The sequence below is a fragment of the Cucurbitaria berberidis genome, assembly GCF_010015615.1.
Source record: "Cucurbitaria berberidis CBS 394.84 unplaced genomic scaffold K460scaffold_2, whole genome shotgun sequence".
Lineage (NCBI taxonomy): Eukaryota > Fungi > Ascomycota > Dothideomycetes > Pleosporales > Cucurbitariaceae > Cucurbitaria > Cucurbitaria berberidis.
The window spans coordinates 5,616,272-5,628,524 of record NW_024468936.1 but is presented as its reverse complement, the minus strand read 5'-3'; the positions used below and the strand labels follow the sequence as shown (position 1 = coordinate 5,628,524).

Here is a 12,253-nt window from a genome sequence, read left to right as displayed (position 1 = left end):
GCCAAGCGAAAAGTGAAAGCGCGATTCATCGCACCACCCACCTAGGCATAACAAGGTTGTCGTTTGTAACAAGGAGCAGGAGCTCAGGTAAGATCGACGTGGCCGAGCGCAAGGGGCTTATTATTTGGGGCGTTGTCTCATGAATCGCATGTCTAAGTTTGAGTAGAATGAAGCAGATGCAGTAAAAGATGGCATATTGTTGGCGCTCAGTGTAGGAGTTCAAACGCGCCGTGACCATATGTCGACTTGAATTTGTAAAAATTAAGGGAGATTGAAAAGAAGGCGTAATAAGAAAGATAGGAATCTCATGAGAAGAACACTGGGCTAATCGAAACTAGGTTGCGAGGACCTGTTACCTTCTCGGATCCTGAATTACATTACAACGGAAGTGCAGCACTTACGCGGAGAGCAGTCAGCTATGGGCCTGGTACCTACATCGTACCTCCAACCGTGAACTGCGTGTTCTAGGTATCTTGCATAGAGAACCCCCGAGGCAGTTGGTTGATTGACAAATGAGGTCAAATGCGCTGGACCAACTCTATCCTTGCAAGCTAGGATGTTTTGAACTCAACGAGAAAAGGTTTAGCCAGACCACGATGTTTAGAGATATATGAAAGAACTCGCAATTGCAGAGTATGGGGGTCCAGATAAGTTTAATCAAACCAATGCACATCGCTTAGGAGAGATAGAAAGCACGTCCTATTAGACAGGAGAAAACCTATATTTGGTACGGGGGAGCTGGTGAAGACGAAGCGGATGTTCTTAGAGACCATATTATAGCTGAATGGAGAAGTCCAGTGTAGCAGATGAAGATAGAGAATATGGAACTGGGTTGAATTACCTATCGTTGTAATTTGGACACTAGGACCTATAGCTCGGTCACTTCGCGTATGGAAACATTTTTCACGAGCAGCCTGAGCGATGATTCTGGGGATAGATGGGGATGTCGAGGAGAGCGAAGGAGGGCAGCATGACGCATGGCTGATGATGGTTAACACGCGGCGAAACATGGCACCGACACCAGAGGCTCAAAGTTCCCCTCCACCCCACCATCCTCTATCAACCCTGTATGTCCCAAATTCCACAGTCTTTACCTTGCCCGTTCGCCTTCTATACCCGTCTCCTTTGCTTTTTTGTCCTCCTTCAAAACCGCCATGGCCGATACAGCAATAGACACTGCACCCGAAACCCTCGAAGCCCTCCAGTCGCGACACCGTAAAGAACAGCGCGACCTCGTGTCCCGCATAACTCAAAAGAAGAAACAAGCGAGTAAGAAAACGCGCAAAGGTGTAAACGAGGAGTGTGAGGGGTTGGAGAGAGAGTTGAAGGAGAGACAGGAGGCGGAGGTTGCGGCGCTAAATGGGGAGGGAGTTGTCGAGGAGGTAGAAGAGGAGGAGGACGAGGACGAGAACGATAGCGAGAATCAATGGGCTGAGCAGGGCATTGCGAAGCTCAGCGTGAACGGCGCGAGCAACGAGAGCAAGGACAGCAGCGTCAATGGGGAAGAAGATGCAAATGCAGCGCAAGCTGATCGAAAGAAAAGGCCCAACCGCGCAAAGGCACGCCTCGCCCGCCGCGCCGCGGAACAATCAGCTCTCATCGCCGACGCAGAACGCGAAGCTGCAAACGCCCCCAACCCGCGCGAACTAGAGCGCGAGCGCATGGCTTTGCAACTGCAACGCCACAAGCTCTCTTTGCATGAAATACGCGCAAATGGACATTGCCTGTATGCTGCGGTTGCGGATCAGTTGGTGACGAGGGAGCTGGGTCTGGCACCCAAGATACCTATTACGATGGTTGAGGGTGGAAGTGGGGGTGCAGAAAACGGGAAAGTGGAAGAATACAAGAAGGTCAGATATGCGGCAGCCGACTGGATACAGGCGCACGCGGACGACTTCGCGGGCTTCATGGAAGACTCGGTACCCGAACACGTTCGCAAAATTCGGCAGACAGGCGAGTGGGGCGGGCATTTGGAGTTGCTTGCACTAGCCAGGACGTATGGCGTAAGAATATGTGTGCTGCATAGCGATGGACAAGTTGATAAGATGCAGCCTGAGGAAGAGACTGCGGACAAGGAGTTGGAAGAGATATGGCTGGGATACTACAAGCATAGCCATGGGTTGGGGGAGCATTACAACTCCCTGCGGAAAACTGGCTGAATTACGACTCGACACATTGGTTGCAATTCGCATAGCATCCGCATGTCAGGCTACTTATGTGCTCTTCCGCCCTCCAACAAGCATCTGGTGGAATCTCTCGCTCTTAGACTTCCGACTTGTGTCGCCAAAGGCTCACGCAATCCCTCACGATGCCGTTGACGACGCCAACTGTATGTGTTCGCCTCGGTGTATAATGTGCGACTCTGACTAACGCGTTATCTGCATCTGGCCTGTCTGTCTCTACCACGACGCCCTTATCATCATATGATATCTCCTCTCCAGGCTGCTTCAGCAGTTCAGCGTGTACAGTCGGCGGCAGCGACCACGGTGGGCCGGCAGAGGCTGCGGGCTTGTGTGTAGGGAATTCGAGACAGACCAACAGAGCATCCTCACTAGGACTAGGTTGTGTAGTATTGAGGTCTGTCCGATGGCGGAGGAGTGACACAGTGCGAGAAGCCCATTTAGGGCGCAAGAAAGGCGGGAGAGCGCAAAGGAACTGTTATCGTGCTGTCAGTCAACCCATACTTGCCAGACCTTGATACCGCCAATGGCAAAGATTGTAAGACACGAAGACTTACCGTATTATCGTAAATGATATCAAACCCTTCCCCTAGGTTCCACCCCTGAACCTCTTTCAACCACTCATCGCTAAAATAGTCCCCTAGCAAAACATTCATGCTCCCATACCCTACCTTGTGACTACTCGACGCAGCAAGATACTCGCCCTCCAGCGGTCCCTCTCTGTCCTTGCTATCAAGCCCCTCACTCTTCTGAATTGCATCTATGTATTTTTTCGCCGCGTTTGCTGCATGTGACGACACCTCCAGCCCATACGCATCATACCCATGTGCCGCAAACAAGACGATATCATACCCCTTCCCACACCCAGGTATTAGCACGCGGCAACGCGTACCATCAGCCTTTATGGTAGAAGGAATTGACGTGTAGTTGTCGGCGCCAGACCCATTCGAAGGTGGTGCGCCAGGTGAGGGGTTCGCGTCGGGGGACGTGGATGGGCGGCGTTGCAGGAGGTCTATCAGAGCAGGATTCGCGTAGCCTCTGTCCCAGGGGAGGAATGTGCCCTCTTTCCAGAGGTCGTCCCAGCGGTCGTTGTGCGAGGAAACGGGCGCGTCGGCAAAGTGTGTACGCAGGCGGTCTTGGTTCTGCGATGCCATTGTGTTTTATGTGGTGTGGATTGCCGGAGTGAGTAATCGTATACGATATGAGCTCGCGGGAAGCTTTGACAAGAGCTTCGGGTAGGCGTCAATGGTTGGATGGCGGAGGTTTGGTGCAAGTAACAAAGTATGGTGAAATGCTAACGGTGTGGTGGCTGGGAGGTGAAAGCTTAGGATTTTGTGTACGACATCGCTTACTTCAGATCGACGGTCCGCCAACAAGAGTTTGGTTTCAAGGCCAGATAGTGCGATTAGCGAACCTTGGAAACGCCAGATGAGATGGAACGGTACACCTCGGTATATCCATGATGACAGCGGCCCCGCTAATCACGACAACAGTAGCGGCGATGGCAGCTGTTTGGTGAAGGAGCTTGGGCCACAAGCGACCAGGTACGAAGTATGGATAGCTTCGCACAAACCTGTCCTTTGATGTTGAGGAGCAAGCTAAGCAATAGAACGTAGCTATGTGACGCAAGAATGGCCACTAGCTGCATCGAAGAGAGACAGATAAAGGATGATGACTCGAAAGGTCTGGTCGCATGCCCCTCCGGATATAAGCATGCGAGGGGACAACCACCCCACAGCGGGCCATGACTCCGCAGGGGGAAGTTTCGGCACCAGTCCTGATTCATTGGCCAAACTTCACGCCGGTATCTTAGTTCCTGCCCGATAAACATGGCGTCGAGCACTTTGGCCTTCCTCTCTTCTCTTACGCGTCGATTCAATTGGCGGCACAATTTTGGATCAATAGGTATCGCGAGGACTGTGGGCAAGCAGACGTGTAGAGGAGCTTCAAACCACAGAGAACATTTTCATGCGCTGGATAGGCCGAGGTCAAGGCAGCGGGGACTAGACGAGATCATCGGAAAAGCGAATCTGGTGCCGGAAAAGCAAGGATATCGATGATTACAGCACATTGAAGATCAGACACCGCCTGCTCAACGGCATCTGTTCTTCATTCTCCCCGGATCTGGAATTATGGCGGATCCTCACAAATCGCCATCAGGGCTAGGGACGACGAAGACCACACGTGGACCGGAAAAGTCGTCTGAGGAAATTGGACACGAAAAAAATATATCGATCGAACAGAGTGTAATAAAAGAGCAGGATACAGTAATGAAAACACATGGGAAAGAGCAAGATGACGATGACTCGATTTCAATAGCACACTCGCATGCCTCCACTGCCTCTGAACACCCCAATCACCACTCCTCTCCGCCAGAAAAGAAGTCTCGTCCCATTACATTATCACGCACAATGTCCGTCACCCCAGACGCCATCATCGTTCCACGCTCTCAACGCCGAGGCCTTCTATCCCGCTTCACACTTATCCCCGAAGTTACAAACCCAGTGCACTACGCCCGCCGTACCAAATGGTTTCTAACCTTCATTGTTGCCTTTTGCGGTATGGCCGCGCCTATGGGTAGCGCCATAGTCATGCCGGTGCTGCATGAGATATCCACTGCTTTCAAGGCCACACACACTGTGACGAACATGTCTGTTGCTGTATATATGCTCAGCATGTCGATATTCCCGCTATGGTGGAGTAGCTTTTCAGAGAGATTGGGGCGGAGGACTATTTATATCACGAGTTTTATCCTCTTCGTCCTGTTCGCCATTCTCTCTGCTGTCTCAACAAATATCGCCATGCTGATTGTCGTCCGCACACTGTCTGGTGGCGCAGCAGCATCCGTACAAGCCGTTGGCGCAGGGACAATAGCAGATATCTGGGAAACGAAGGAGAGGGGAAAGGCAATGGGCCTCTTCTATCTGGGTCCGCTTTGTGGGCCTCTGTTTGCGCCGATCTTTGGTGGCGCGTTGGGCGCTGGACTGGGGTGGAGAAGTACGCAGTGGTTCCTCGTCATCTACGGCGGCGCAACGCTAATCTTCCTCATCTTTGCGCTGCCAGAGACGCTGCATAGGAAGGACAAGAGCAACGCTTCGCCGGTGTCGCGACTCGAGGACCAAGAAGAGCAAGGTGCTGAGAAGACCGGCGAAGCGGCACTGCGCCGAACGACGACTCGAGCTTCGACTGTCCAGAAAACAAAAACGGTCCTCGCGCACCTGCGACAAATCTTCCTGGACCCCCTCATCATAGTAACATGGCTGCGCTTCCCGCTTGTCCTCCTAACCGTATACTCGGCTAGCATCACATTTGGCTGCCTATACATCCTCAACATCTCCATCCAATCCACCTTCTCCGCCGCACCCTACAAATTCAGTACGCTCATCATCGGCCTCCTCTATATCCCCAACTCGGCAGGTTATATCCTGGGCAGCCTCTTCGGCGGCCGCTGGATCGACGCCATTATGCACCGCGAAGCCCGCAAAGCAGGCCGCTACGACGACCGCGGCAAGCTCATATTCCGCCCAGAAGACCGCATGCGCGAAAACGCCTGGCTTGCTGCTATCCTATGGCCCTCCGCCCTCATTGTGTATGGTTGGACGGCGGAAAAGGGCGTACATTGGATCGTCCCTATGATCTCCAACTTCTTCTTCGGTATAGGGAGTATGCTGGTTTTTGCGCTCGTGAATACTATGTTGACAGAGTTCATGCCCAAGAGGGCTGCGAGCGGCATCGCGCTGAATAATTTTGTGCGCAACATTTTCTCCTTCACTGGCGCCGTTGTGGCAGATCCGATACTGGATGGCATTGGTAATGGCTGGTTCATGACAATAATAGGGCTGTGGAGTCTTGTTACGGGTTGTCTTGCAATTTTCGCTATGAGGAGGTGGGGTGAGAAATGGCGAGGCGCTATGGTCGAGGTCTTGGGCTAGTCTTTTGTTGATTACGGGCAGCCTTAGCAATGGGCGTTTTGGAGTGGCATAGCGAGGTTTTCACGATTGTGAGTAGCGGCATATATATACTGAATTTATTCTATCTCGTATGTTATGGGATATTGTCTCACGTAGCGACGGGATATTTGCTTCTCGCCCGGATCGCAGTGCCCCTTTTAAAGAATAGATACGGAATCGGAATCATGACGAGCGAGAGGAAGCCAAGGAGTGACGTTGCCCAGCCGATGCCGAGAGTCTCGTACACTATCATGCCGGTTAGTCTAACATCTTCTCTCTCTAGCAGACCAGAACTGCAACCAACACACTTACTTTGAAAAGTGAACAGTGGAAATACAGCCCCTAGGCCGTACCTCGAAACGCCATTTGCCGCCATAGCAGAGGAGCCATTAAGTGGGCCGTAAACATCCACCAGGTAGAGCACCGCAGATGTCTGTTCCGTCAATTCGCTTAGGTACTCACATGGACGGGAAGCGATGCAAACTTACAAAGAGACAGAGGTTACCCCACGCGAATGGTATGGCACCTAGTAAAGTAGCGGCCCAGTGTACGCCTTTTTCAGCGCACCACCCAAACCAGAATAGTCCGATAAAAATGCCCCAGCTACCAATCATAGCACTGTACAGTCGATGCTCTGGATCTGCATGTGACCTACCTTCGGACAATGCCTCTTGATGCTTCTTCTGATAGTATTTTCGATCGATGATGACACATGTTATACCACCTAACAAAACACCGATTCCGATGGCAATGAACGTCAGGCCGATTTGAGAAACTGTCATGGAGTATGGTGGGCGTGAGAATATGTATGGGAAGGCGGCGAAGAACAGGAACAGCACCCCAAAAGCGAATGATGTGTAAAGAGAGAAGAAGAACACTGTGGGCTGTGTGTGGTTAGCTTGTCTGCTCTGGAAGAGCTTTATGTGGAAACAAGTACGTACCTCAGTGAATAGCATATGCATCGGTCGAGCATATTTTAGGATGATCGTACGCTTTAGACTCGGACCTTCAGCGCTTGGCTTGATGTGATAACCTAACATTTTCGCCCTTTTCTTCAGAATGATGGGTTTATACGTCTCCTTCATGGGAAGAGCACCAATAAAGATGACGAGGGTGATGAAAAGCATGCACCATTGCGTCCAGCGCCAACCCTTATACTGTGCGACGAATCCTCCAACGATGGGACTGTTTCCGTTAGTACGTAAGCCACATCTCGTACCAGCCTACTCACCCCAGCGAAGGCCCTGCAAAAGGCGCCATCAAAAACAAGCTTGCAGCGACAGCCCGTTGCTGCGGCGGGAACAAGTCTGCATTTGTCCCCGCGCCCACCGCAAGCGCTGGGCTCCCTGATAGACCCGCGAAGAAGCGACACACGCAAAAACCTGCGAAGGTATTCGAGAGCCCCGCACCCATTGTGAAGAGCATAAAGATCGGAGAGGATATCATATATACGACTTTGCGGCCGTGGCCTTCGCTCAGAGGTGCCGTGATGATAGGCCCGACACCGATGCCTAATGTGTAGATGGCGAGACCAAGAAGTGCTATCGTACGTGAAACTTTGAATTCGTGCATGATATCGGCGAGAGCGGGTGTATATACTGATGTGCCGAATGTACTGTGTAGGCTGTGAGTGACAGCTTTGTAGGACGTTCTGGTGGCTTACACTGCGAATCCGAAGAGGGAGGGTATCACAGTGTGGTATACACGCTGTGACATGGGCCAATTATGCGGGTTGTCTGGATCATTAATTCCATTCCAGTCTGTCGCATTGACCTTTTGCTGTGGTGTCGCATCACTCATGTCTTGCTCCCTGATACTAGGAATTCCCTCTGAGGATCGTATCTTTGTAGCTGGAAGTCGACCTTCGAGTTCATACTCTGATCCAGTATTTTCTTCATTTATGTCGCCCTTCTCTGCGTCACTTACAACCTCTTCATCTCGCGTATGGTTGTTGAAGATATTCATGATTAACTGTAAATGTACCACAAAAATACGAGGCAGAGCGATTAGGGTGCTGAACATTCAACAGTAAAGGAGATTTGGAGCGAGCCAAGCCTTATATACATTCTACTAGCCTATAAGTTGCTCGGATCGCGCTCTTTTCTGACCAAGTCTCGCAATAGCAACCTCAAGTGTACCGCATGCAACAAGTAGAGAAATCGGAGAAATCTCGCATGAAGTTCCGCAGCCGCGGGAGATCACTAAACCTTCGACCGGGCCCTGATTTGAAGAAGCTGTGGTTAACATGTGGTTTCAGAGGTTTCCTGCCGTGTATAGTAATCAGCCTAGCGGCGGCGTGCATACTAATCACCGAATGGCGAAATTATCGTGTTGAGACGTCTGGAAGACGAAAACTGCGGCCGTAGCGTAGAGATGTCAAGATGACAACAGATGTGCATGGTACCTCATGCGATGGCAGCAATATGGTGGAAGATGCGGGTTGGTGTTTTATCAGTGCGAAAGCGAGACTTTGAACGTTGACGTCATCAGCTAAAGAAAGCGTGGCCGGCATATAGCGCAACACCTAGGTATCCAACAGGAGTCTAGAGATTCTCATGAATGTTTGCATTATTATAAGTCTGATTCTCTGCTCCACGAAGTCTTCAATTATCACTTCATCATTGTCCCCAAGTAGAGTAGCTTCTCAGAGGCTAAGAATAACGTCCACAATAATGATTCCGACTTCGCTATTAGTCCTTGTATGCCAAGGGGTATGATTCTCGCTGAGCAAGACCCTTTATTGTGTCTTTATCTGTAATAGAATCTCGGATCTTAAGGCCTCTTATTATCTTAGAAAAAGAAATAAACTTGAAGTGCATGCGTCGTCTTTTCTGTCTCTCTCTGAATTTACTTCTGACTTTCATCCAGGTCGTTATCTCCGAGGTCGAATTTCAGTACACAACAGGTGTTGATTGGGCATTCAACGAAACAAATTCACCCATCTGGCGTTCAGATGTAGCGTTTTCATACCAATTCTTATTTCCATGGTTGGCGTGTTCGCTACCACATGTATGCGCACAATGTCTACTCAAGTGCCATGCCGCACACTGCCAATAGCTCCCATCTCTTAATCCTATGAATGAATTCACTTCTAATGTCTGGGCTATGAGAACACAACTTCATATGTTCCCCTCGGTGAAAGTCGATGTTGAGGCTGCACGTGCGTTTCACTTCACCGATTCGAGGTTCCTATTGGCGCCAGGCACCCAGCTGTTGCGGGCATCACCAAGATTTCCCGAAATCACTCCCACCATAGCAGCTGCCATACCCACACCTCAACGCTCAACCACTCATTTCACATTGTGCTAGTACCTTCTCACTGTTCGCTAGGTTGAACTCAGCGCTGTCATTATCGCCATGAGGATCAAACGCAAGCGCGACCTCGAAGATGTTTGCAAACTTTACGACTCCGACTCGGCCTACGGTTCTCAACCCAAGCGAACGAAAGCGCGGAGCACTTCTCCTGACGACTCCCCCTCCTCTCCCGTGACCTCGGTTGAACATGACACGGACTTCGTTGTCTCCGAGGACACCTCGGAAGATGAGCTTACGCTTAAGCCCAAGAATCAGAGGCAGCCAGTGACTCATCCTCGGACGAGCCGAACGCTTCGCTCGTGCACCCGTCGACAAAGGCGATCCCCTTCTCACGACGAGGACAGCGACTACCATAGCGCAAACAAGACCCCAGGGCGCACTCATAAGATAGCAAATCGGTCAAGCCGGGCTCCCACGAGGAAGGCTAGACTTGATGCAGAGTTAGCTAACCTAGCGGACTACAACAAGTCGCCAGTGTTGCGTTCGCGGACTCGTAGGACCTGCGAGAACATTAACAAGGTTGTTGACGTCTCCGATAGCGAGGGCGAGTATACCCGTAGGGCATGTAGAGAAAAGCCTAAGGCTCCCACTTTGAGTGACCGGCTCCGCGTCCAGGGTGCACGTATCACAAAGCCTAGGGCGAAGATACCTTCACCAAAGAAGCGCAGACATAAGCTTCTTGCCGAGGTGAAGCAGCTACAACCGTGGCATGGATGGAGCCTAGAAGAAGAGGAAAGCTCGAGTGATAGCGGTAGCGAGTCCGATGATAGACCCTTCCCCCGATCGCACAATCGCCACTACCCACCTAAGGTGCTTGGTAGCCAGAACACACCATGGACAGATATACCGGGTGAGATCCGCAACAAAATCTACGAATACGCCATGTTGAACGAAGAGGAGAAGACTTTCAATGTAATTCATTACCCTAATGGTGTACCCCGTCGTTCCGTCCGTGGCATCACATCAATGACCAACTTTGCTCACTCGTATTGGGGCTTCACTCAAAGTTGTCAGCAGATCCGCAACGAGTTCACCCCGTGGTTGCTGAATAAGCGACGAGTGCGCACTCCACTTGCCACGCTCAACCACTACGTCGAGACCTTTCATCGTCTAGATCAAGATGGCAAGCGCGCCGGGTGGATTGAGCCCATCTTTCGCGGCGCACCACTTCCTGGGCGCGGAGTCGAAGTCTTGAATTTACTGAAGGTCAAACACGCCAACCCGGACCTTCACCTCCAACTTACTCCGACAACTGTAAATGTTATACTCGACTACCTAACCCCTCCGACCGACGAACACCACTTTGACGAGCTGAAGATCGTAAAAGACATGGACGAGACTTTCGCCGATTGGACTGGCAATACCCGCCAGACTGCTGGAATTGAGGGAATCCACATCACTTCCATCGGCAGAGAGGACCAGACCGAGCACAGTGATGGCGAAGATGACGATGTATCGCACGAGATACTCATCAAGCTTGACATTGGCACCGTCCACGAACTTCAACCTCAGCTTCAAGGTGTCAACAGCTTTATCTTCGCCTCCCGGATCGCGCAGAAGACGGGCGTGAAGCTCCAAGCCTCTTTCGGTGGTGGCGTAGCTCGGTGGATAGTTAGGCGACCTGGAACCGTGGACATGCAGTGGAAAAAAGGCAAAGGTCGCGGCGCAAGTATGTTTCGACGACTGACGCTTGCTCCACAGGAGCTGGAGGGCTTTTTGGAGGAGAGTTTGGATTGAGTAATAACGACGTCGCGCCGTTCCTTACCTTACTCGCTTAGGTGTCGGATTTTAGTCAAGTCGTCTCGGATTCTTTTTGTTGATCTGATACACAAGATTGTATAGAAGATCCCAGGTTGCATATATTTGTTTTCTTCTATATAAATTGTAAAGCAGTAAGGCGATGACCAGCTGATACAGCACAACGGAGGAGTAGAGATCAAGAAGGAAGCATACGTTGCCAGTCAACCTTATATGAGATACAGCCTGGTGTTTGGCAGGTTACCCAAGGATTTGTTTGCGGTCGATAAGCAACACCCAATAATTGTATTCTACGTTACATGGTTTCCAAGTACTGTTATATTGCGATAGCCGTCATTAATCTCTTTAGGCATGTGCTTTTCAGGTACTAAGAGCTAGTCGTTATGAACGCACTCGGAGTTTAGCCGTACTTTACTTCTTGTCAATGTACATGGATGGCTTCTGAACAGGTTCTTGGGGTAACATCTCCTGCATCTGTCCGTCATGTGGCCTGTGAGCCACCTGTTTCCCACACTCATAGCAGCGATGGTCGATGTCTGCGCACCAGTGGCAAAGGAAAGGAATGAATACTGTAATGACGCCGCAACAAAGGCAACAGAAGGCCGCGGCTAGACTGACATCCAGTTAGAGGATATAATAGCGAATGAGCAAGTTAAGACGCACCTAGTTTGACTAGAGTCAACCTTTTCGACCTTCGTTTTTGTGCGCTTTTCGCAGTGTGGGCAGTCGATGAAGGCGGGTTCTTCGCCAAGACGCTTAAGGGGCGTTACCATGACCATCTTTTCTCCTACTACTGGGTATTGAGATTGGGTATCGCGGGGCTGGAGTTTTGTTGTGGGCGTGGGATTTACATCGCTGGATTGAGGCTGGGTATCGCCAGCATGGAGTTTGTTCGTATCAACAGACTCTATATTTCTGGCGTTTGTGTGAGCAAAGCTTGATGGCGTTGCGTCTCTTGGGAACTTACTTAAAGGGCTCGTCGAGGGTTGCTGCCGCAGGTGGCGTCTCGTCCTCAACACTCATGATCTTGGTCTTATTGACCGGCGCAAT

The 12,253-nt window shown here is 50.9% G+C and overlaps 6 protein-coding genes across 6 annotated transcripts; 3 read left to right on the top strand and 3 right to left on the bottom strand.

Moving 5' to 3' along the window:
• Window positions 1–1,068: 1,068 nt before the first annotated feature.
• On the top strand, window positions 1,069–2,390 carry K460DRAFT_84202 (cysteine proteinase). The gene is made up of 2 exons (XM_040938742.1): window positions 1,069–1,370; window positions 1,398–2,390. The coding sequence occupies exons 1-2, from the start codon at window positions 1,155–1,157 to the stop codon at window positions 2,157–2,159; spliced, it is 978 nt and encodes a 325-aa protein (XP_040791589.1). The 5' UTR covers window positions 1,069–1,154; the 3' UTR covers window positions 2,160–2,390.
• K460DRAFT_278189 (S-adenosyl-L-methionine-dependent methyltransferase) lies at window positions 2,263–3,334 on the bottom strand (the record flags this gene model as incomplete). The annotated part of the gene is made up of 2 exons (XM_040928233.1): window positions 2,263–2,655; window positions 2,738–3,334. 2 exons carry the CDS (start codon window positions 3,332–3,334, stop codon window positions 2,263–2,265), a joined length of 990 nt encoding a protein of 329 aa, XP_040791588.1.
• A 677-nt stretch (window positions 3,335–4,011) lies between these two features.
• K460DRAFT_364940 (MFS general substrate transporter) lies at window positions 4,012–6,273 on the top strand. Its single transcript, XM_040933091.1, has one exon. It carries the CDS (start codon window positions 4,313–4,315, stop codon window positions 6,110–6,112), a length of 1,800 nt encoding a protein of 599 aa, XP_040791587.1. The 5' UTR covers window positions 4,012–4,312; the 3' UTR covers window positions 6,113–6,273.
• K460DRAFT_280164 (MFS general substrate transporter) lies at window positions 6,240–8,095 on the bottom strand (the record flags this gene model as incomplete). Its single annotated transcript, XM_040928389.1, has 6 exons — window positions 6,240–6,376; window positions 6,443–6,563; window positions 6,619–7,014; window positions 7,072–7,315; window positions 7,362–7,745; window positions 7,794–8,095. 6 exons carry the CDS (start codon window positions 8,093–8,095, stop codon window positions 6,240–6,242), a joined length of 1,584 nt encoding a protein of 527 aa, XP_040791586.1.
• Window positions 8,096–9,487: 1,392 nt separating this feature from the next.
• Window positions 9,488–11,182, top strand: K460DRAFT_404273 (uncharacterized protein; the record flags this gene model as incomplete). Its single annotated transcript, XM_040936712.1, has 1 exon — window positions 9,488–11,182. The coding sequence occupies one exon, from the start codon at window positions 9,488–9,490 to the stop codon at window positions 11,180–11,182; it is 1,695 nt and encodes a 564-aa protein (XP_040791585.1).
• A 432-nt stretch (window positions 11,183–11,614) lies between these two features.
• Window positions 11,615–11,976, bottom strand: K460DRAFT_276264 (uncharacterized protein; the record flags this gene model as incomplete). Its single annotated transcript, XM_040928097.1, has 2 exons — window positions 11,615–11,816; window positions 11,867–11,976. The coding sequence occupies 2 exons, from the start codon at window positions 11,974–11,976 to the stop codon at window positions 11,615–11,617; spliced, it is 312 nt and encodes a 103-aa protein (XP_040791584.1).
• Window positions 11,977–12,253: the final 277 nt, after the last annotated feature.